A 25,135-nucleotide genomic window follows, 5' to 3' on the forward strand; every position below is an offset into this window, starting at 1 on the left:
TTAGAACAGATGTAGACATCCTTGTTAAGTTTATCCAGGTTTAGTTGGTGTTGTGGTCTACTGCATAACTTTATCCAGAGCAGACACTTCTCTCGGTTGAGATGTGGTTTGGGAAAAGGTTAAAAAAATCCCCCCCGTGGCCTCTCAGGATACCTAGTGTCAGAGTTGCATGTACCCCATGAACACCGTTTGACCATTTTAAACTTAAAATGTCAAGAAAAAACATATAAAAACCAATGAAAAGTGACTAACTGCAATGCATTTCAATGGACGTGGAAGCAGAGAATGTCCCAGTGTATGGGCTAGCTATGAGCACTGTGATTGGCTCATCGTGTTTGGGGGCGTGGCTTAGCCAGAGGTCAATAGTGGTCATTTCTTGTCTTGTAGGTTTTAAACCTGCTGAAGGAACCTTGTTCTGAAACGGTTGTTTCTGTGATGTCCAGTAAATGATTCTGTCGGATTAGTGGGAAAGCTGCTTTAAAGAGTCAGATTGTATTTAGGATTCACTTCAGTCTTGTTACACCCTGACTCCTCCTCCTCCTCCTCCTCCTCCTCCTCCTCCTCCTCCTCCTCCTCCTCCTCCTCCTCCTCCTCCTCCTCCTCTGGGTCCGGGGCAGTTTCCTCCAGTCGGGGTATTTAAGTATTTAACGTCGTCTCAGGCCTTTGAAACTCTCTGACCAGGAGGAAACTGAATCTCTACATCATCAGAAGCTTCGACCTGTTTCCTCTTCCTTCCCTCTTTTCTTCTCTTACTTTGTCTTAGCTCACTGCTCCTCCTCCTCCTCCTCCTCCTCCTCCTCCTCCTCCTCTTCTTCCTCCTCCTCCTCCTCCTCCTCCTCCTCTTCCTCCTCCTCCTCCTCCTCCTCCTCCTCCTCCTCTCTCTCTCTCCATCACCTCCTCTCTTTCATCTGACACCTTCCTCCTTCCCTCCTTTGCTCTGGGCTTCCTCTCTTCCTCTCAGAAACCAGAGTGAACAGCTGCAGCTCTGACTGGCTCGTATACGTTGTAATATCCTTTAATACTCGTATGTATTAATGTATTTTACTCTATTACTCTACTTCCTGTTGTAGCGTTGATCCGCTGCAGCAGCCGTTGCTCCCGTCGGAGTGGAGCGTCTGGTCGGTTGTTTCAGCCGTTCTGTTCTTCACTCTAGTTTCAGTTTAGGAGGTTTTATGTGTGTGAGGAGGATCAGGAATTAAAGGGACATTTCACACATCGGCCTGACTCCTGTGATGACAGAGTCCAGAGTCTCTGAGTCGCCTCGTTTCACCCTGTTAAAATATATCATTACAAACACATGTGCAGGTAGATGAAAGATCTACTTAGAGCTGGGAGATTAAACCATCACGATAACATTCTGATGGATTTCAATAATCACTATGGTCATAATTATATCCTCGATGTCACACGGTGGAGAAAAGGTCGATAGCAGCCTTCACTCTGCCGTCTGAAGCTCCGCCTCCTGTGCAGAGCGCGGAGAGTTGGTCTCATAGATATATATATATATTTATATAATATATATACTGACTAGATGTTCCCAGGCAGCTCTATTGAGTGGAATACGTCAACGCGGCGGCCATCTTGGTCAGGGGGAAGCCGTGTCTACTTCCTGCATCAGAGGTGTATCAACCATTAACATCACCACAACTCACTGAATATTCAACCAAGTTTCAAGCTGTTTGGTTTATTATAAATGTCAGACATTTATTTATGATACAACAACAACAAAAAGGAAGAAGAAGAGGAGGAAGAAGAGGAGAAACTCTGATGGTTGATCTGTGGTGACACGTCTCATGTTGGTTCATCTACGGCCTGAAGAACACACACACCAAGGCTGCTGGTTACTGTGTGTGTGTGTGTGTGTGTGTGTGTGTGTGTGTGTGTGTGTGTGTGTGTGTGTGTGTGTGTGTGTGTGTGTGTGTGTGTGTGTGTGTGTGGAGGTCAGCTGTTTGCTGGTCAGCAGGATTGATGAAGCTGATGATGAATCACCGTGTGCAGCCTGGTGCTTAGCAACAGCAGCAGCAGCAGCAGCTCTCTGCATCCTCCTCCTCTTCCTCCTCCTCCTCTTCCTCCTCCGTCGTCACGGAGTCGACTCCTGAAGCAACACGAGGGGTTAGGGTTGCGAGAAAGTGACCGTTTAGACCGTTTAATTAAATCTTAAACGTCCTTTTCTTTATTATTTTAATTCAGTCACAGAATGAGCAGTCGTGAAGAAGAAAATGAAAATGCAGTTTGGATTATTGATTATTCATTTTATTTGCAGATATATTTTGAAAATGAAAAAGCATTTCTGTTGATCCACTTTAATTTGAATTATGAGACGTTTGGTTCGATATGAGCCGACCTGGTTACAGGTGAACACAGCGTTACAGACCGGTCGGATCGTCACATCTGCTTCTGTGTTGGGGGCAGTACGGTGGGGTGGGGGGGCAGTGGTTTGTGCGTTAGGGTGTGTGTGTGTGTGTGTGTGTGTGTGTGTGTGTTAGGGTGTGTGTGTTGATGTAGAAGGAGGAAAGTGAAGTGGAGCAGATATCAGTTTGTCAGAAGCTTCATGACTCTGGGTGGAGTCCAGATACACACCTTATCAGCACCGAGCTGGCTGTGTGTGTCTGTGTGTGTGTGTGTGTGTGTCTGTGTCTGTCTGTGTGTGTCTGTGTGTGTGTGTCTGTGTACTACTGTATACTACTACTGTACTGTACTGCTGTGTACTTCTATATTTAAGCAGTACATGACGACAGGCCGTGATATTCTCTCATTACACCAAACTCTGAAACAGGCTTCATGCAGCTCCACTACTTCCTGAACTGAAACCAGCTGCTTTACTTCCTGTCTCACATGACTGGACAAACTGATGAATCTGATGAATCCAGGTGTGTGTGACCACTAGGGATGTGCACGGTTACCCGAGTAGGTAATCTGCTATCCGGTTATGAATTTATTATCCGGTTAACCTAGGATTAAAAAATCATCACGTTAGAGTTCAGTCTAGTGTCGGATCAAACTACATCATCATGCCGTGGTTCAGCTTTTTGTAGTGAAACAGTTTCAGATCAAGCAACGTGATTTTCTGCTGTAAAAGTGTTTTTGGATCGAGCCTCGGACTTTCAAACCTTTTACAATAATCTGTGGTGGTTCCCTCGGAGACGACAGGTGTCATCAAGTCTGTTAGAAAATCTGCTGCTTTCAGTTTACAAACACTCTGAAACCTTCCCAGTTATTTCCTGAGACGATGCGAGGCAGAGAGGAGCGAAGGCACCAACATGTAGTGGACTAATAAATAAGCACCGCTAACGATTTTAAAAAAAAGAAAGAAGAGTTTTCTCCTCGGAGGCAGCAGCGGCATAAAGATGCTCATCTGCCCCGTATGAGCATCTTAAACTCCATCTCTACTCTTATTATCCAGCTGATATTTAGTCTGACGACGCTGTGTGTCAGTGATGTGACTGTCTGACGGACAGAGAGCTTTATGCACCGGCTGCGCTCTGTCCATCAGACATGACGTCATTTTGTTTTTTATTACAGTATTCGGTTACCCGGTTACGACAAGGTTAGGATACTTTATTACTCGGTTAGAAAATGATTCGAAATGCCCATCCCTATCGACCATTACTGAGGTCAGAGTCACACACACCTGGATTCATTAATGTGAGACGGGGAATAATGGTAGTGGAGCTGCATGAAGCCTGTACATCTAGAATAATGAGTGTGATAACGTGAGGCAGCTCCTTCTCTGACACAGAGAGAGATGTTCATAGAGGAATGAAGTCCAGAAGATGAAATATAAAACAAGGAGGTGACGGTTGTTAACAGATGTAAAGAAGATGAAATATAAAACAAAGAGTTTAAATGAACCCGTTGTGTCTTGTGTGTTTTCAGGAACGCACGCGGTCGTTCGACAGCTTCAACATGAACACTCTGGAGAGCTCGCTGATCGACATCATGAGGGCCGAGCAGGACACGCTGAAAGGTGAGCAGCCTGTCTGTGTGTGTCTGTGTGTGTGCGTGTTGTTGACCTCCTTCTTTCTCTTTGGTACCAAATAATGACACAGTTGTTAATAAAGTGAAGCCTGCAGCTGCTGGGCTGTGGAGAAGATTTAAGGAGGTTTCCTCTGGCCGACTCACAACAACGTCTTCCTACACAAAGAACCAAGTCCAGTTGCGTTCCATTTAAATTTCCTTGAGACGACTACGACCTGGACAAATGAGAATATTCACAGTTTGAATGGCCGACTCACAACAACCCCCTCACCACCACCATCACAAAACAATACAATAAACACAAGGATGTAGACAAAATGACTGTTAAAGCAGATATCAGCTTCACGGCCGTTTCGGCTAATGCTGCGTTCAAGGCAGGCTTTTGAAACCGTAAGTTACAGCTTCAAGTCACAACTACGACTTGGTAGCGTTCCAGGTAACCCGTAGCTCGTGTTTTTACCATCCTGTTGTCTGTGAAAGTTCCCTATAACGGCCACTCGTAACTTCCGACCCGTGAACTCGTACCAGATCGAACTGGTATGACTTCACAGGAAGGAAAAACACAAAGTACGAGTTTCCTTGAACGCACCATGAGTTAGCAGCCCCCGCCCTTGTCAGGCATCAATTGGTCCTCGTGCTACGTCACCACATTCACGCGCATCCCTTGGCTGCACACACAGCCCTTCATGCCGTTCTCTCTCCTCATTGGATAACACTTGTATCCCACAAGGAAAATTTTCTCCTCGGGTTACAGCAGAGCAGAGTGATGGAGAGACTCGTGTTTAGGCTGAAATACTTCATGTAAGTGATTGCTGACGGAAAATAGGACTATTTAGGACTTATATTAACAAAAACATTCCACTGATATCTGCTTTAATGAGCCTCATGTCGCTATGACACCAGAAGAACAGCAGGAGACCCAACCAATCAGGAGCAGGGCAGGAAGAGAAAGGGTTAAAGGTGCATTGTGTAGGAATTCCTCCATCTAGCGTTGTGGTTGTAGATCTCAACCAACTCAGTCGTATTGTTCATGCTGCATTCAGGTGAAATCAGTCAGACTGCAGACGGACGACAGCTGCTGCACGTAACGGCATAAACAAGCCTCTATGTAAACAAGTGGTCCGTCAGCACGAGGCAAAACAATAATACATGTGATAGGCTGCACGTAGTTTTGAAATTGTTTTTGCGCATGTTTTCACCCATAAAATGACCAAAAATGAACACTAGCGGATTTCTTCATTACTATAACGAATTATTGAAACAGCATTTGTATAGAAATGATTCCGTCCCAATGCCTTTTGATCCATATGAGCGGTTGATTAAGCTACTATATCCGTCATCACTATAAGCGGTTTCCACTGTATTGTCATTTCCATGAAGAAAGTGTGGACTGTTGTTGCCAATGCCCTCAGATCAGGAGTGCGTTCCTCACAAAATGAATAAGGTGTTGCCATCTCTCATGCACAGACACCAGTGGAATTACTGCAGTGCCTAGGGCTGGGTATCGGTACTCGATACTTTTCAGGTACCGACCGAAACAACCCAGTACCGAGTCGTATCGAAACTGCGCCTGTCAATCGATACTTTTTGTACCCAGTTCAAGAAAAAAATGACTGTTTCTATGGTTTTGCTCGCAGCCAATCGTTGCACGTGTTCTTCGATTCAATGCGCGGTGTGATTGGTCCACCAGTGCAACAACAACAGTTTGTACGGCGGTGAAGTGGGTCTCTCTCTCTCTCTTGTCCGTCTTTTGAAATGAGAAGCGGCACCTGAACCCCTCCGCCGCCGCCACCGCCGCCCCCCCCCCCCCCACACACACCTTCTCTCTCTCTTTTTTCCCCTCTCTCTCCCCGCTCGTAGCGAAGCGGCGCTACCGCTAATCGATCGTTAATCACCGACTGAACAGCTGCCTGTCATTTAAAAATGAAATCACGGACAGTGAGACTCACGTTACTGCTTCTGATCACAGCGGCACCGTTCAATGAAGCTCTCGTTACGTAATGAGCGCTCATCTAAACGAGGAAGTCTCCTCTACCAGTGTAAACTACTAGGCTACATCAATATTTTCCGGCCGCTTCTAATCAGAATCTGCACCTTGCAGAGTTTGAGCTGCACCTCAGTTTCATTTTTTTTTTTTTTGACAGTTTCACACAGAACTTTCTGGTGGAGTCTTTCCATGTTTCTCTTTCTGCGCCGGTGAAAATGAAACATTTACATTTTTTCATACAAGATGATTGTCTCATAAACTATTTGATTTTTTAAAAATTTTATTTTATTGAAGGACTATTCATTGCTCATCCCTTGCTCAAATCTTTTGAATGGGGTGGAGTGGTGACATTCATGTAACCGATTGCTTTCTTTTCACATGATTAGTATCTAATGAAGTTGAAAAAAAAGTATCGAATTAAGTACTCAATTGGTATCAGTATCATGTTAAGGGTACTGGTATCGACAATTTTTAAACGATACCCAGCCCTAGCAGTGCCTGATGAAAATTTGACTGTTTCAAAGAGTGCTGCTCGTTTTCCGTATGTGTATGTATATATTTTTCCTAATTGGTTCAACCGCCACCCAGTTGACAGAGATATCGGTCCAGTGGTGTCAGATCAACTGCTGCTGAACTAGTCTAGTTTGTCTTTGTGAAATGAACCCAGCAGATGAAACAGATCAGATTATTATTATTTTATTCTTATGGTTGTGATAATAATGATAATGAGCAGAGAGGTCAGTCTGTCCCTGCAGTCAGCTGACGCCTTCGTCTTCCTACGTCCTCGGCAGCGACACAAAGCTTTTCTCACTGCTGAGACAATTCATTGTGGCTGAGCATGCTGCAGTACGTATGACCTCTTTTCCTCATGCATTCTGAGAAGCAGCCGCGGCCGACGGACACTGAGGGCTTTGTGTGTGTGAGAGGGGATTGGTGCTGCAGATGGAAACACTCCCACTCGTCTGAACTGAAGTTTCTGGCTTTCATTAGTCTCATGATCTCGGCTGCAGATGATAACATAACGGCTTTTAAAACACAAAGAAGAGACATTCTCCTCTTCTTTGACCTCCATGGAGGAGAGAGGAGAGAGGAGAGAGGAGAGAGGGAGGAGTCATGGAGAGAGATATTCCTTCTCTTCTCTTTTATAAACTCGTTTCATTTCTGAATCAATGTCATTGATCAGTGGTTATTCTGATTGTTAGATTCGTGGAGACTGAGAAGGAATCATCAGTCTGAGTCTGAACTGTAACTGACTTTGGTTATCGATCCACACCAATGGGTCATTGAACACAACACAAATTTAATTGCCGCATCTGTGGCATATTCGTGTCGCCGCTGGTGTGAATGGTTTTGATGCGAAATATTCGCCGCCGAATATTTCGCAATTTCTTGTCGTTTATTGGTTACGTCCGCGGTGTGAAAGGGCCTTAAGCTGCTTCATTCCTGCATCAGTTCTCAACGGACCTGAACATTAAACCAGACCCGGTCCGACCCGGTCCGACCTGCTGGTGTTGAAGCTCAGACCGGATGCAGCCGGACTCACCAGGGTTAACTCTCAGCCCCAACGCTGCCAAAACAAACAAAAAGCCAACGTTATTAAATGTTCCGTTTATTAAATGTTTTGGACCTGAACCCGGTGCGTCTGGTCCTGTTGCTCGTCAGATTAGTTCTAAATGAAATAAAAGCCTGTCCCATATAGACGGTCAGTTTGGTTCAGGTGAAGCAGATTAAAGCTGCTATCAGGATTTACTGAATGCACTATTAAAGGTCAGAGGTCAACTGGGACACACTTGTGTGGACCATTAATGCTGCTGGGTTGTGTGTGTAGGTGTGCTACGTGGACAGGTGTGTGACCCTCAGGTGTTCCTGTAGCTCTGCCTCTCTCTGATTGGCTCTTGGGTCTCTGCTGCTTCACCACAGCTCGTCCTCTCAGTCCTGTTGTTGTTCTGCTGCTTCCTCCTTGTTTTCAGATCTGCAGTCAGACAGAGATACAAAGTGACTTGTTCCTTTTCCCCTCACAGCAAAGACAAAGAAAAACATCATTACAGCACATTTCCTCTGAGCGCCGACCCCCCCGTCACATGTAGTGAACATGCAGTAATAATGTAGTTGGATTGGATTGGATTGTACTTTATTGCAGTAATAATGTAGTAATAATGTAATAACCAGAGAGAGAGCGTGTTAACGTCAACATGTTGAACATGTTGAACAGACTGAATGTCGACAGTAGAAGAGGCTTTGAAACGCTGCCAGCTTTGTCCTGACTGACAGAATGATCCTAGTGTTCAGCCACCACACACACACACACACACACACACACACACACACACACACACACACACACACACACACACCCCGCTGTGTGCTTGTGCATCATGTGTGTTAACTGTTGGTACATGTACATGAATGCAGCAGCAGCAGCAGCAGCAGCAACGTGCTGATGGGCTGATGGGCCTCTCTCTCTCCCTCTCCCTCTCTGTCTGTCCAGGGCTTTAAACCCAGAGACTCTGGACTGTAGCCGTCAACAACCGTAGATATAGACACAACACACAGGCCGTGTTCAGACTGCCAGCCAGAATCAGATTTGTAGCCCATCCAGATTGGAACTGGATGACTCTTTCTTAGTCTGAACAGTCCCAAATCACATGAAATCTGATTTTTGCAAAACGGATGGAAACCACCTCTGGGAGGTAGTTTCAGATCTCAGTCTGAACAGCTCCAAACACTCAGATCGGTTTGGACTGTCCGTGACGTCACTCTCTGCGGCGCTGTCACTGTGTTGCACACACATACACATATATATATATATATGTGTATATATATATATATATGTGTATGGTGTTACAGGTCCCGTATGGTCCTGTGAGCTCCAGTTAAATATCCATTTCCTCCTTCTTTTATGCAAACTACTGTGTTGTCGGCGACAGGAGTGACGGCGACGGCGCGCTCCCAGCTCTGGGGTGCTGGAGTTTCCCGTCTCTGTGGCCACACACACACACACACACACACACACATACATACACACACACACACACACACACCAGTCTCCTCTACACGTATACGTACACACACACACACCAGGCAGGCTGAGGTTGAAACCAGCGGGGTCGTGCAGCTGCAGCACCGGGCAGATCACCGTGCTGCAGCGAGAGCAGCCGCCGCGTCCCGAGGCATCGCCTGTCACACACGGCGTTGAATCACATTTGCCTGCAGTCTGAACGCGGCTGTAGATGCTGTTCAGGTTGTCAGGCACATCAACATGGCCGCCATCTTGGGTCGGTGGTTTCTGACCATAGACCAGCAGTCAGACCCGGTCAGACCCGGTAGAACACATTTCAGTGTATGTGGGTGTGTGTCTGAGTATGGAAGTGTATGTTTAATATATATATATTATATATTTTTTTTATATAAATATCTGTCTGACATTTATAATAAAAAGGGAATATCCGCACACTGAATTAAAGCTCCCAATTATTGGATAGCCTACTTGCTTGCAATGTTTCGACGCTGCAAGCAAGTAGGCTATCCAATAAATGGGAGCTTAAATCAGTGTGTGGATATTCCCTTTTTTCTTTGCAATTATCCTGACTGTCCGGCACCTGGCCTAAAATAGGCATTGGATGTGCGCACAACCACCCTGCTTTTCTGACATTTACTATAATAAACCAAACAGCTTGAAACTTGGTTGAATATTCAGTGAGTTATGGTGATGTTAATGGTTGATAGACCTCTGCCTAATGCAGGAAGTAGACACGGCTTCCCCCGGTTCAAGATGGCCGCCGCGTTGACGTATCGTTCCAATGGACAGCAGCGTCAGAGGCAGCTTCTATGTGTATATATCTATATATATATATATATTGTATATATCTATGGTCACAATGACCTCGCTATGAAACACAACTCAGGTTATTTTAAAATGAGAACATCCGGAGGTGAAACTGACGATCCAACGTGTTCAGAATCAGAAGTGTTTTATTGCCCAGAGCAGTAAAGGTCAGTTTACAGCACCAGGAACATAAAGGTACCAAAAATAGTTTAAAGGGAGGGATACAAATAGAATTAAGAATTTAAATAAAATAAAATAAAATAGAATGAATTAAAATATTCTAGTGCAAAAGATATGCATATACTATATATAAAAATAAATAAATAAATAGAATAAAGATATATAGAAAATACTACTACTAAATAAGTTATTGTTCCTTCCCCAGTGAAGTAGGTGTAGGCCGTATGATGAGCTAAAAACAACAAGGGGCCAGCAGGCTGCACCATGTGACCGAGGCTCTGCAGTGTGGACCAATCACAGCGCGGCTCGTCCACCACACAACAATGGTTTCACTATTTCAGCTCTTTCATCTCATTATCCCTCTGCAGCCGCACAGCCACATAACTCTGGAGCGGGTTGGCTCTAACATGGAGCTGTACTCTGTGTGTGTGTCTGAGTGTGTGTGTGTGTGAGTGTGTGTGTGTGTGTGTGAGTGTGTGTGTGTGTGTGTGTGTGTGTGAGTGTGTGTGTGTGAGGCCTGTGAGCAGCTCAGTGTTAAATGTGACTTGGGCTCAACTGGCTCACAACAACATGTTTCCTGTAATGTTCCTGTATGAATGAATGATGGTTTCTGTAGCGCTTTGGGTGTCGGGTATCAATAGTAGAGCGCTATATAAATGTAAACCATTATTATTATTATTCTGGTACTCAGTGATGTGCTGAGGGTTAGGGTTACTAACTAGGCTACATGCTCACAACAGCAAGCTGTGTAGCCTATTAAACAGCAGAGCGACAAGCTGCTTATTTCTACCGTGTGATATCAAGGAAATATGACCATAATAACCGATAATAGAACACAATCTTTTTTTTCACGATCTGGTTTCATCTTCCAGTCGTAGCTGCAGGTCAGTGGAAGCTAACTGGCTGAAATGCCACAGACAGAAAGCGCTGGGTGGCGACACCATTGCCAACCATAGAAATTCAAAACATAAACATGATTTGCAGTCCGCAAAAAAAAAAAGTAATGCGATTATCTTGGCTGATTGTTGTTGGTGAGTTCAGTATGTTATATGGACATTATTCCTGAGTCTCTGTTACATATTAGGAGGATTTTACAGCCAGTTGCTTTAGATTTCTTACATACTGTACCTTTAAAGCTCTGTGCTCTGTGTCTCTGCAGGTCGACTGGGGTTCCCTCATCCAGGAGGAGACAACCCTCTGCCCCTCAATGGTATGGATGGATATATGGATATGTGTATGTGTATGTGTGTATGTGTGAAGCCTCCTCAGTGCACTAACATCACAGATTAAAGGCTGCAGCAGCAGTTTGTGCCCAGACTGAACTGTTGTGTTACTATAATGTTGTTTAACCTGAAGCAACTGGAGCTACAGACAGAAACCAGATGAAAGCTTCTTCCTCCTCCTCCTCCCTCATCCTCAGCTACGGCCTCTCACCTGGTTCCTCTGCTGCTGCTGGGTGGAGGATGAGAGGATGAGAGGATGAGAGGATGAAGAGGATGAGGAGGGAAATGAAAGAGGGCAAGGTGGGGGTCAGGTTGGGATTCAGTCCAGCTGCAGCAAAACCTGCTCTGTTAAAAACCTCTGGCTCAGATCTAGTCTGTTTGCTTTATGGGATGGAAACAGTAGAGATGGTGCAGTAGAGGTGTATGTGTGTGTCACAAGGGGAGGTTGTGTGTTCTACAAGTGAAGAGTTAATTTGCAAAAGCAGATAACTCCATTTTTTATTTTTTATTTCCATAAGGTGATATCAGTCAAACCAAAGTTGAGTGACTTTGAGATGGAACAAAACAAACATATCTCAAAAAAATAAAGTTTTATTGAAAACACTATGCAAAGAATAATTACAAAGCCTCAGCTCATTTTTTTTTCAAAATGGCACTTATCTGCTTTTGCAAATGAACTCTTCAAGTGAAAACCACTTCTGGGTTCATAAAGCTGCAGTTCCCCCCCGGCCTCTGGGGGCAGAAGAGAGCAGTTCTCCATTGACCTCCATGTTAAACTAGACTTTAGACTTTACAGCTTAAAACACATCTACATCCTGGTGCCTTGTATTGTTTTGGTCTCTAGCGATAGTTTCCACCTCCGTCAACACTGTGGGGGGTTTAGTGTTGTTTAGGCTTCATAAATGGGGGCGTGGTTACGTTGAGTGACAGGTTCGCAGACAGTTACGTAAGGTTGTGTAGCTACAGCGCCACCACAGGCCTGGTTGTGTTACTGCAGCACCACCACAGGCCTGGTTGTGTACTGCAGCGCCACCACAGGCCTGGTTGTGTAGCTACAGCGCCACCACAGGCCTGGTTGTGTTACTGCAGCGCCACCACAGGCCTGGTTGTGTACTGCAGCGCCACCACAGGCCTGGTTGTGTAGCTACAGCGCCACCACAGGCCTGGTTGTGTTACTGCAGCGCCACCACAGGCCTGGTTGTGTTACTGCAGCGTATAGAGTTGTGTTCAGAAAGACACAGGAAGTGGACGGTTCAATGTGCAGCAACCTGGAGATATTATCATTTATTCATGAGGAGTCAGATGATGAAGGTCACAGTGAGACGCTGTGATGCTCCTCAGAGGATCAGCTGCTTCCTGTGACACTGCAGCAGTTTAACACACACACACACACACACACACACACACACACACACACACACACACACACACACACACACACACACACACACACACACACACACGGTGCTGGTGGTGTGAGGAGCTGCAGTGAGTCCACCAGGCTCTAGTCACATGGTCTGAAGCCGTCGGCTCAGACAGATGGTGGAGACAGAGAGAGAGTTCAGTCCAACAGGCCAAATAGAACCAACAGCTTTTTGGAGTCAATAAAACAGGCCTACATATTGGTTTTATTTTGGTTTACATGGTTATCAGTTAGGGTATGTAGGGTGTGTGTTGTTCTGGTATAAATCCAATTTGACTTTTGCTTGGTTCGATTCGGTTAGAAGTTCATAATATAACAGAAAAGCTTCCCCAGGTTGCTGTTCACACACAGCTCTGGAAACAACTAAGAGAGCACTTTCACAAATGTTTCTTAAAAGCATCTCTACATGTATGACAGTCATTCTTTTCTTTTCTTTTTTAAACACCAACACAAACACAACTCCTTCTCCTTAATGAGACACTGATGAGGTCATCACCTGATGAGGTCATCACCTCCACTTCTGGTTTTATCCACCACTTTACGGAGAACGACGCTGGGTGTCGCCATGACACTCCATTCATTACATTTTAGATTAACGTTAGCTGGGCTAACCGTTAGCTGTTAGCCGTTAGCAGTGTCTTAAATAACTCAATAAACGGCCCATGAAAAAAATATTTTTTCCAGCGGATATCTGAGTTCCAACTGACTGAGCTAACTGGAGTAGTTTCATGTCGTGTCCCACAACGGGAGGGTTTTAACAGCTGACGTCCTGGTGTTAGATTAGCTGCTGCTGTTAGCTGTTAGCAGCAGCGAAGCTAACGGCTACGATAACCATGACTAGTTGCAGAGGCGTGCACACAGAAATAGTAATGTTTGTTCGGTAATTCGTTTTGTAGACTTGACAAACATCAGATTAGTCAGGGCGGTTTTGGCAGCCTGGAGCCCCCACATTTGGTGCCTGTCAGTGCCCGATCCGTACCCGGAACACGATCCGTTCCAGCGCTTCTGCGCATGTGCCGTTTTACGGCATTAGCTTCAAAGCTATGCTAACTGATAGCCTAGCAGTAGAGCAGCTAAAAGTCCGCCGTAGCGTTGTTAAAACGTCACTTTATTAATTTTAAATATTTTTTCATGCGAGAAAGTCACAGTTTAGAGTCCTGATCTGTGGTCAGTTTATCCAACTGACGTCTGTTTGGAAGTTTGCTCCTGTTTTGGGAGAAGTGCAGAGCTACTGGGAGCAGAGCTGGGAGCAGAGCTGGGAGTAGCCACCGGGAGCTAACGTTAGCTCGCTGCTCGGCTCATCTCAGAGGCAGCAGCCGGCCGGCTGAGGTGATTCAGATTGACCGGTCACCCAGACGTCGTCACGCCGGTGGGGAAAGGAGCAGATTAATTTATGGTCTCATTGATTAGTTTGTGTAAATGAAAAGTGAAGCTTCAGGAGGAGCTGGTCAGAGGAGCAGTGCTGACTTGCTGCTGTCTGTATGTGCAGAAATCACCACATTTACATCAATAAATAAATGTTTTACAACTAACTGATCGGTCACATTACATTTAATTTAATCAGAAATAGAACAGAGGGGAATTCGTTGCGACGTGCTTGTGTTTTTCCTCATAGAACGTCTCTGTATTCATGCATATCCGCGGTGTCGCCGTAAACTAAAAGAAGGGGGAAGTGCGCATGTGCGTGCGCATGCGCAGAAGCGTCCTGGAACGGATCGTGTTCCGGGTACGGATCGGGCACTGACAGTGCCTACACCGGTGGCTAACGCTACCAGTTAGCTGCTAACGCTACCAGTTAGCCGCTAACGCTACCAGTTAGCCGCTCGCTAGAATGCTACTACGGGGTTGAAAACCGACTTCCGTTGTGGTGTGACACAATGGATCATGGGAAAATAAAGTGGTGGATAGGAAGATTATGAATAAAAACCACTGCTGGGATTAAACATCCACATTATTCCACTAAAACTGGTTTATGAACTATTCCTGAGGTCAAATATTCTAATAAATATGAACATGTTTTTTTTGCATTATTATTATTCAAGGTCTGAAAAGACTTGATATTTTTGGTTATTTAGACTAGTTTAGTCATTAGCCAATAAAAGCTCTAAATGACAATATTTCTATTTCAATTTTGGGAGAAATGTTGTCAGTATTTATAGAACAAAACAAAACAAATGTAATTTAATTTTACTCAAACACACACCTATAAATAGTAAAACCAGAGAAACTGATCATTTTGGGAGTGGTCTCTTAAGTTTTTCCAGAGCTGCAGATTCCTCTGTAATTCTTAGGTTTGTATAGATTGGGGTTATACATCAGAGATTCCAGATCTCAGGAAGAAACCTGCACACAGAACCACTGAACAGTTTTAATACGGTCAGTTTGCATTAATCTGAACAGTGATCAGAGTTTTGTTTGGCCAGTCCTTAGTGTTGAGGTTTGTTTAGGTTTTTACAGTCTCTCTCTCATACTCACACATCTTTTTATAGCAGACTTTCAATCAGCTTTCCTCCCCCCCCCCCCCCAGTTAATGTCCATCTGTGTGGGAGCGTCCACTGAGCAGCAGCTGAGGATTAAAGCGGCTGCGTTCACGTTGGAGCTGCTTCACTGTTGGTGACTCGTGTCAGTTCAGCTCCACGTTCCTCCATGTCACACCACTAGAGCTGCAACAACTCACCATTACTGTCATTATCCTTTAAAATAAAATGTTAAAAACATCAACCAGTGTTTCTCAAACCACCAGACGACATCGTCCTCTAATGTCTTGTTTTGTCCACAAACCAAAGAGAGACTCAGTTTATTGTCATAAAGGAACAAAGAAACCAGAAATATTCACATTGAAGAAGCTGGAATCAGAGAATCTGGAGCTTTTTGTCCTAAAAAACCATGATTTAATAATCGATTATGTAAGGGATAGTGCCCGACGAGGTGTCCATTATCAGAAATGAATGGACGACGTGGAGGCGTGAACCGTCCGACGCGAAGCTGCTCCAGAACAGACACAAAGTGGAGCAGCAGATCTGATTATATTTAAATGAACAGAAAGCAGCGTCATTGTGATTGAGGCCGTTTCACCCGGTTCAACCAGCGACATGTTGAACCTGTTCTCAGCCTGAAACTCGGACCGGACCGGGAACTGAAGTGGAACAGTCTAAGTTATTCATTTCTATTTCATAAAGTCAACAGAGAGGAGTCATGTACCCCTTTCCCACTGGCCAAAAAAACGGTTTAAACCCGCTAACAATTGGCTTTGGTGGCGGTGGGAAAGGTGCACCGAGCCGCGTCGACCCGCGTCAATCGGCTCGGCTCCGATCGGCTTGCAGTGGGAACGCCAGACCCAGGCTCGGACCTCGACTCGGCTCATTCTGGTCAATGGGAAAGGGGCCAAATGCTGATTGTTAGCGGGTCGTCCCGCGTTTAAAAAACCTGCATCGACCCGCTAATTTTAGTGGGAAAACGGCTTCTGTGTTAACTCAGTGAAACGAGGCGTATCGCCCCCTGGTGTTGAGGAGGAGACACCGTCAGCTACTAGGTTTACTCTGTTGCTGTGAACTGGGACGAGAACAGAAGAGACGCTCACATGGAGCTGAGATGTTACCCCCCCCCCCCCCCCCCCCCCCCCACCTCGGCCCTTGTGATTGGCCCTGAGCGAGTTTCTGGTCTCACATGGTTGTGTTTCCGCTGCTGCACCGAGACCTTCAGAGTCTGGAGGAGGAAGCTGCAGCTGCTGCTGAAGAGAGGAGAGGAGAGAGCAGCTTAATGAACCTTCAGTCTGACAGAGAGGAAGAAGCTACTGATGGTTTCTACCAGGGGGGGGGGGGGCGGTGTTAACATGTTTAAATGTTACATAGAACAACAACTTCTAACAACTTTCAACAACTTGTAACAACATCCTATAGTATACTATAACCGTCTGTGCTGCTCTTCATCTGTAACCTTCATCCTCCTCTCTGATCTCTCTGATCTGTCCTTGTTCCACACGCAGCCAGGAACTATAGCAGGAGACGAGGTAACACACCTTCATCCTCATCATCTTCTTCATCTTCGACGGATGATGTCACTGTGTGATGTCACTGTGTGATGTCATCAGTTAACTCACCTGTGTTTTTATCATCTGAATCTGTTGGTTGTTGTTCATCAACTCATACGAGCTGTGGTGTTTGTCTGCATGATCAATATGTGTGTGTGTGTGTGTGTGTGTGTGTGTGTGTGTGTGTGTGTGTTTATTTATTTATTTATTGGATCTCCATTAGCTCCAGCACATTAGCCTGGCTATTCTTCCTGGAGTCCAAGTACCAGTCAAAGTGATCCTTCTCCGAGTTCACAAGACAAAACAAAACCAACAGTCACAACACATATACAGTCATAAACTCAGACCAACATATATCACAGGACATCACCGAACACTTGGACAGTACAAGACCATACACAACATACAAACACCATACAAACAGATACAAAAATAATAATGATAATAAAAAATACATAAAAATAAAATAAATAAATACAGGATAGAGGAAAAGAGAAAAAAAAAAAAATAGCGTAGTGTGTGTGTGTGTGTGTGTGTGTGTGTGTGTGTGTCACTGTTCAACTGTTGGATCAGACTGAGTTAGACACACACACACACACTTGAAGCTGAGGTTAACTCCCTGCATAAGTCTTTATAAAGCAGCTCAGGGTTGAATGGGGTTGAACACACACACACACACACACACACACACACACACACACACACACACACAGTGTTAGTCCCGTAGTGAAGGAACGGGATGTGATTAACTTTACTTTCATTAGAGAGCTGTTTCAGTCTCAGTTTTTACCACTTGTTTTTATTTTTTTAAAGAAATGTTTAAATGTTTCTGGAGAGATTGTACCAGTTTTTCCAGACATTTCTCTACAATATTTCCACAAATCCACACCATTGGCCCTAATTCGAACATACATTCACTAAAAAAGTAACGTTCTTCAGTCAAATATTTATGTATTTCTGGTGGTCCATAATGTCAAAAAGTTTTATAATAATAATAATATATATAATATTGATGAGCTGGAGTGTAATGTGGTCAGGATCTAAAATAAAACACTTGATCTCTTCCCGTCTCCACCAGGTGACAGGAAGAACAGTTGTTCCAGCTGTTCTGGTGTTTCCATGACAACCCTCTCTCTCTCTCTCCCCCCTCTCAGGCCACTCGTCCCTCTTCCCGATGGAAGACGGTTTTCCGGACGAGGAGCGCGGCGACCCGGGTCTGGCCGGTCTGGGATCTCCTCACTGCTTCCCTCATCAGAACGGAGAGCGCGTCGAACGCTACTCACGCAAGGTGTTCGTAGGAGGGCTGCCCCCCGACATAGACGAAGGTACGGAGGCCCCGTGATGATGGGATGTGTTGTCATGACAACTGGGATGGTCCAGACACAGAGAGGAAGTCTCTCCATTAGTAGAACAGTAGTTAATAGTTTAATGTGAGACAGGAACCGATGATGTCATCTCTGTTAAAATACACTAAGCACCAGACTGACGTTGTGTTAGAAACACAAAAGGTTCTGAAGGAGGAGGTTGAACTGGACCCAGTTTCTCCTCCTTCTGGGTCTTTAGAATTGAATTGAATTGAATTCCTTTATTGTCATTCATACCAAGGTATAAACGAAATTCAAATGCAAACCTCCATGTGGTTAAAAACATCAGTGAAGATAAAAAAGAAAGACACACAATCAACAACAATAAAACAATAAAATTCAATATTGCACTTTACCAGTGTCACTGATGTACATATCAGAACAAACTCTATAATGTTGACACATTTTGAGCCAGGAAAACTATTATTTACTGGTCTCTACCTGGACCTGATCTCTGTTTGGGTTTCTGGGTTTTATGTCCTTATCACCAGCCTGGTTTTGATTATTTAAGTTAAATAAAATTATGATTGAAGAGGGAACTGTTACTTTAAACAATCTACCATCCATTCTACCCTGAAAAGTTTTAGCATCTCTTTTTGTGGTGTAAAAATGTGCAATAACTTAAAACAATTTAAAAGTAAGTACAAACAAACACTCTTGATCAGCTATAAAGAACTGGACAGCTAATTTTACTCTGCTTTTTATTTATATTTATAATCATGGCCTTATTTCATATTAAAGTAATATGTTTTTAATCGTTTAAAGGTACAGTATGTAAGAAATCTAAAGCAACTGGCCGTAAAATCCTCCTAATATGTCACAGAGACTCAGGAATAATGTTCATATAACATGATGAACTCACCAACAACAATAGTACAGCCAGAGTATTCGCATTAAAAATCTTTTTTTGCAGACTGCAAATCATGTTTATGTTTTGAATTTACGTGTTTACATGTAGCGCCACCTAGCGCTCTCTCCCAGTCACGGCGGCATCAGCTGCGTTTCAGCCTCAGTTTAACCCTAACCCTGCTGCTGCCACTGAGTTGCTGCTACGACAGGGAGGAAAAACCAGATCGCCGTGTTTTGAATTTGACTGTAGTAACCGTTTTTGGCCACATTCTTACATATTGTACCTTTAATTGTATGGAACTACAGATGTATGACATGAATCACAATGTAAGGAGGGGGGGCTGAACTTGATAAGCTTTGCTTCTTTCAGCCCCTTCTCAAACTTGCACAGTATCATTATTGTTTTGTTTTTTTACATATACTGTTTGTCTTTTGATGTGCTTGTTTGAGACAAATAAAAATCAAATCAAATCAAAAATAAAATATTGAATCAAAAAGAAAAAGCAGTAAAAGATAAAATAATAAAAGATGAACAGTTTGAAGTGATGATGATGATGATGATGATGATGATGGTGATGATGATGGTGATGATGATGATGATGTGGTGTCTTCCTCCTCAGATGAGATCACCGCCAGCTTCAGGCGTTTTGGACACCTGTTTGTGGACTGGCCTCACAAGGCCGAGAGCAAATCCTACTTCCCCCCTAAAGGTGTGTAGCTGTGTGGTTGTGTTGTTGTGTAGCTGTTGTGTAGCTGTTGTGTAGTTGTGTAGCTGTGTGGTTGTTGTGTAGTTGTGTAGTAGTTGTGTATTTGTGCGAGAGGCAGACATGTGGGCTGAGGAGCTGCGTGTGTTGACTCAGTCGACTGAAACATTTGTTCACTTGTTTGTTGAAGCTCATGGTGCCGAGAACGTTCAGCGTCTTTAATCTCTGTGTGTGTGTGTGTGTGTGTGTGTGTGTGTGTGTGTCTCTCTCTGTGTGTGTGTGTGTGTCTCTGTGTGTGTGTGTGTGTGTGTCTGTGTGTGTCTCTCTGTGTGTGTGTGCAGGCTACGCCTTCCTGCTGTTCCAGGACGAGAGCTCTGTTCAGGCTCTGATCGACGCCTGCATCGAGGAGGACGGGAAGCTCTACCTGTGTGTGTCCAGCCCCACCATCAAGGACAAGCCGGTCAGGACACACACACACACACAAAACACACACACACACACACACACACACACACACACACACACACACACACACACACAGGTCTCTCAGATCATCAACAGAACTGAAGGTTTATGAACGATGATCCGTCTCATCACAGCATCACTGAATATAAAGCCTGTTAGCTCGATGCTAACGTAGAATGGAAAACCTCATAGCCGGCTGTCGCTGTAGGTTTAAACCGTAGCTTCATCTCTGTCTCTACTTGACAACACGACGTAACACTGTAGCCATGGAGCTGGTAATGAACCGCTACAGGCCGTATACAGGTGGAGGAAGAGCACAGCTTGTAATAGTCCTTTAAATAATCCATCCAATAATACTGACAGGAAGTCTGTAGAGCAGGCTGCTCTGGGTCGAATCCCGACTCAGGTGGCCCTTTGCTGCGAGTCATTTCCCCCTCTCTCTACCTCCCCACGTGTCACAAAAAATATACTTTAAAGGGACAATCCAACATTTATTCAGCTCCTCCTCTCACCATAACCCCTATAGTCACAGCTTATCAAATTAAATCAACTTTATTTATATGGCACTTTTCATACGTTGCCGTAACACAAAGTGCCTCACAAAGAATCAAAACAAAACAAAACAATACAAAACACAGTGAAAACCCCAAACCTCCCACCCCCACAAATATACATACAGATACACAATTATATACACACTCACACACATACATAGACATACGGACAGACATACCCACACACACAAACATACACTATCTGTCGCTGAGGAGAGCAGTAGGTTCGTTACCTTAAATCGTCGGTGCAAGCTGTTTTTAGAACGGCGGAGCAGAGCCGTGAGCTGCTCAGAGCTACGCTACGGAGGCTCATTATGGGATTTCTTGGTTTCCCTCATCAAACTCATCAAATACACAATCCAACAACTCCACAACGCTCTGGTGGACAAGTTGTGAGCTGCACATTCACCACGCTATGAGATAATAACACAACGTTACCAGACACATGAAGTAAATACAAGGAACTAGTTTCTCTCTGACCCCGTGGTTCTGTGGTTGTGTGGTTCTGACCATGTGGTTGTGTGGTTGTGTGGTTGTGTGGTTGTGTGGTTGTGTGGTTCTGACCATGTGGTTGTGTGGTTGTGTGGTTCTGACCATGTGGTTGTGTGGTTGTGTGGTTGTGTGGTTCTGACCATGTGGTTGTGTGGTTGTGCTCAGGTCCAGATTCGGCCCTGGAACCTGAACGACAGTGACTTTGTGATGGACGGGTCTCAGCCTCTGGACCCCCGGAAAACCATCTTTGTGGGCGGAGTTCCTCGTCCGCTGCGTGCAGGTAAGATCCACCTGTCTGAGTCGGTCTGAACCAGAACCAGAACCATGTTCAGGTCCAGTCTGTCTCACTTTACAACGCTCTGCAGGGTGAAAGGGTGAATGCGACCATTACATTGTAAAGTGCTTTGAGTGGTCCAAATGACTAGAAAAGCGCTATAGAAGTGCAAGTCCATTTACCGTTTACCATTTACCCTCTGCAGTGGAGCTGGCCATGATCATGGACCGTCTGTACGGGGGCGTGTGCTACGCCGGCATCGACACCGACCCGGAGCTCAAGTACCCGAAGGGGGCGGGGCGAGTGGCCTTCTCCAACCAGCAGAGCTACATCGCTGCCATCAGCGCTCGCTTCGTCCAGCTGCAGCACGGAGAGATCGATAAACGGGTGAGTGGAGAGGTCCTGTTCTCCTCCTCTGTCTGTTCTTACTCTTGTTTAACTCTTTATTCTCCACTGCTGTGTGTCTGTGTGTGTGTGTGTCTTTGTGTGATGAGCTTGTTAGGGCCACGGGGCCATCGCACCGAGCACTATTGTTATTGTGTGGATTTTTTCCTACTTATTTTCTTCTTTCACACAGACAGATAGAGAAGACCGTTGGCCACAGCAAGTGGAGCTTTGGAGATAGAAAGGTTATCTTGGACTCAAATGGAAGCTTATGAATTAAGGAAGTTTTCTATATACATGTTAGGCATAGATATTCTCCATAAAGTGCTGAAAAATAATAATTTTCATGAGAATTTGTCAGGCGAACAGTACTTTTTTTTGTCTTTTTTGGGATGTTGAGGGTGATATCTTAAAACTGAGTTGCAACAAACCCCAGAATCTTTTTTTCATGCCTCCCCCTATGTGTCAAGATACTCTCTGCCAAATGCTATAGTTGTATGACTATTTATGCCATTGTAGTACCTAAATATTTGCATTTACATAATTTCACCAGCAAAATGACCCAAGAAAGGGGTTTTGGCCCCTGTAGCTTTCCAGCAGCTAGTTGACCAGGTTGTCCACCCAGGTTCCTTGAAGTTCCTAGATATCATTTCTGCTGTCAAACCTTTTACAACGCTCCGTGTCTGTTTTCCAAAAAACTGGGATTTTGCCCCCTGGGTATGCTATGTACTGGCGTATTACTCCACGTTTTGATAGGTCATATAGTTTTTGATCAATCCCTGATCAATGACCATGGTCATTTTTGGAGAAATTCTGAGATTATAATGGGTGTGTATTGCACGGAATGTTCGTGTCAGAGCGCGTGACATCATCGGTTAGAGTGGGAGAAGTTGTCTGAAATCGTTTGAACCTTTTCTCTTTCCACACTCGGCTCGGCCACAATTTACACTCTACACACATGATTTTTTCGTAATTTGTAGACAAACTTGTTCTGTCTCTCACCATGTGCTCAAAATATCAGAGAGACTTACAGAATTTGAATTATCAGCCTCTAAGTGCGGCCACGTCTGTCTCTGCTCCTCATTGACTCCAATACAAATATTTTCTGACAGAAGCAGAACGGACCGATGTTTTAAAACTGCCAGCGTCTCAAAAATATTTACTGTAGAAACACCAGAATCACACCAAATCGTTCAGGAAGTCCTTACGGTGATGATGGACTGTGTTTTTTTCTGATCGGAGTTACCGTTTTGTCACAGTAAGTCCAAATGTGAGACCGGTGCAGAGGCAGAAAATCGCTCTTTTTCTCCATGTTGTGTGTCTGTGCTCTAGGTGGAAGTGAAGCCATACGTTCTGGACGACCAGCTGTGTTGTTAACTCTGTTGTGTGTCTGTTTGTGTGTCTTTGTGCATTAGGTGGAAGTGAAGCCATACGTTCTGGACGACCAGCTGTGTTGTTAACTCTGTTGTGTGTCTGTTTGTGTGTCTGTTGTGCGTTAGGTGGAAGTGAAGCCATACGTTCTGGACGACCAGCTGTGTGACGAGTGCCAGGGAACGCGCTGCGGGGGGAAGTTCGCTCCGTTCTTCTGCGCCAACGTGACGTGTCTGCAGTATTACTGCGAGTACTGCTGGGCCGCCATCCACTCCCGCGCCGGCCGCGAGTTCCACAAGCCGCTGGTGAAGGAGGGGGGCGACCGGCCGCGCCACATCTCCTTCCGCTGGAACTGAGCGCTGCGCGGCGGCACGGCTGCACGCAGGCGGCAGGTAGAGCAGAGCGGCAGGCGCAAATCATTGTACAAATAAATGCACTTTTCTGTTGCTGGTTCCTTTTTGCTCTAATTTAAACACAAAGCGTTTCTCCGTTGGTTGGTTCAGTTAATATATAAATATATTTTAAAGATAGAAAAGAAACAACTGGAATCATATCCAAATATGTCCAGCAAGGAAAACAGATGTGTAACATAACTTTATTTATGCGTTTTTGAGTTATTTTGAACTATTTCTATGAGTTGATAGAGAGTAGATGAGCAGGCCGGCCGAGCCCAAACTGTTTGTAGCAGAGCAAACCAGACAGAATCTGATTGGCCGAGAGGCGTGAGGACGTTTTGATTGGCCGAGAGGCTCCAGAGCAAAGTGAATGAGGACGTGTTGCTAAAGAAGAGTGCACTTATTTATTTCAGCTCCGCGGTGCAGATCTGAGATCAGAGACCCGAGTCGACCAAAGCTGAGACAGAACCGACTCTCAACCTTCTTCTCTTCTCTTCTCTTCTCTTCTCTTCTCTTCTCTTCTCTTCTCTTCTCTTCTCTTCTCTTCTCTTCTCTTCTCTTCTCTTCTCTTCTCCTCCACATCTCACTCTGTTCACCTCCGTCTCTCCGCTTCCATCTCCTCACACCGACACGACACACACACCGACACACCGAGACACCGACGCGGCGCCGAGGCGTCGGCCACAACAACACAACTCGCTCATCCTACTTGAAACAACACAAACTAGATTTTAGACACAAACACAAATTCTTTGGGTTTTGATCTCATGCAACAAACTAATACCTCAAACTCAGCTGCTAATGTCACCGGGACACAGAGATACAGAGATACAGACAGAGATACAGGAGGACAGGAGGACAGACAAGAGAGACGTGACCGGGACAGATTCAACTTTAAACATAAGAGACAGACAGAAAGACGGATGGACGGACGGACACACTGCAAAAACTCTACATCTTACCAAGAATATCTGTCTTATTTCTAGTCAAAACAAAGCAGCTTGTTTTTAGACACTTTTTACTTCTTTCAAGCAGATTTTCACTTGAAATAAGTAGAAAAATCTGATAGTGGAGCAAGTTTTTCTTTCTTATTACAAACTTGCTTTCATTGGCAGATTTTTCTACTTATTTCAAGTGAAAATTAGTTTGAAACAAGTGAAAATGATCTAAAAACAAGTTTATTTTTAGGTGATGAGTCTTATTTTAAGCGGAAAGAGATTAGTTTTGACTAGAAATGAGACATTTGGACAAGAAATAAGACAAACATTCTTGGAAAGATTTAGAGTTTTTGCAGTGCAGACAGAGACAGACAGAAAATAAGATGGACGGACAGAAAGACGGACGGACATGACAGGTTCAAACACAAGAAACAGACAGAAACACAGACAGGTGTAGCTCCGCCCCCTCATGTTTGCCCGTGGCCCCTGATGCTAAGCTAACCGCTAAAAGGGGGCGGGGCCTCGTTCACAGAACTCTGTCTCCGTCGTTTTTGCATAAAAGTTTATTTCGGTGTTTTTTTTTTTTCTCCCGAGTCTCTAGAGGAAGTTTCAGGTCAGAACTCAGCATCAGTGTTAGGAGCATAAATGAAGATAGTGTCTGCAGCGGGACGCACAACTACACCTACACAACTACACAC

General features: G+C 44.7%; 1 protein-coding gene across 2 annotated transcripts in view; it reads left to right on the forward strand.

Annotated features, from left to right (window-relative positions):
* cpeb4b (cytoplasmic polyadenylation element binding protein 4b) overlaps nucleotides 1-24,436 on the forward strand; it is a 197,025-nt gene extending 172,589 nt beyond the window's left edge. For both annotated transcript variants that reach the window (XM_083986430.1, XM_083986429.1), the window contains 8 exons: nucleotides 3,877-3,967; nucleotides 11,131-11,181; nucleotides 17,802-17,972; nucleotides 19,481-19,570; nucleotides 19,906-20,024; nucleotides 21,241-21,355; nucleotides 21,555-21,736; nucleotides 23,233-24,436. In XM_083986430.1, coding sequence (XP_083842556.1) covers nucleotides 3,877-3,967; nucleotides 11,131-11,181; nucleotides 17,802-17,972; nucleotides 19,481-19,570; nucleotides 19,906-20,024; nucleotides 21,241-21,355; nucleotides 21,555-21,736; nucleotides 23,233-23,460 — 1,047 coding nt within the window. In that variant the 3' untranslated portion in view covers nucleotides 23,461-24,436. The remainder of the gene's footprint in view (nucleotides 1-3,876; nucleotides 3,968-11,130; nucleotides 11,182-17,801; nucleotides 17,973-19,480; nucleotides 19,571-19,905; nucleotides 20,025-21,240; nucleotides 21,356-21,554; nucleotides 21,737-23,232) is intronic.
* The last annotated feature ends 699 nt before the right edge of the window (nucleotides 24,437-25,135 follow it).

The sequence above is a fragment of the Trachurus trachurus genome (genome assembly GCF_905171665.1).
Source record: "Trachurus trachurus genome assembly, chromosome: 14".
NCBI lineage: Eukaryota > Metazoa > Chordata > Actinopteri > Carangiformes > Carangidae > Trachurus > Trachurus trachurus.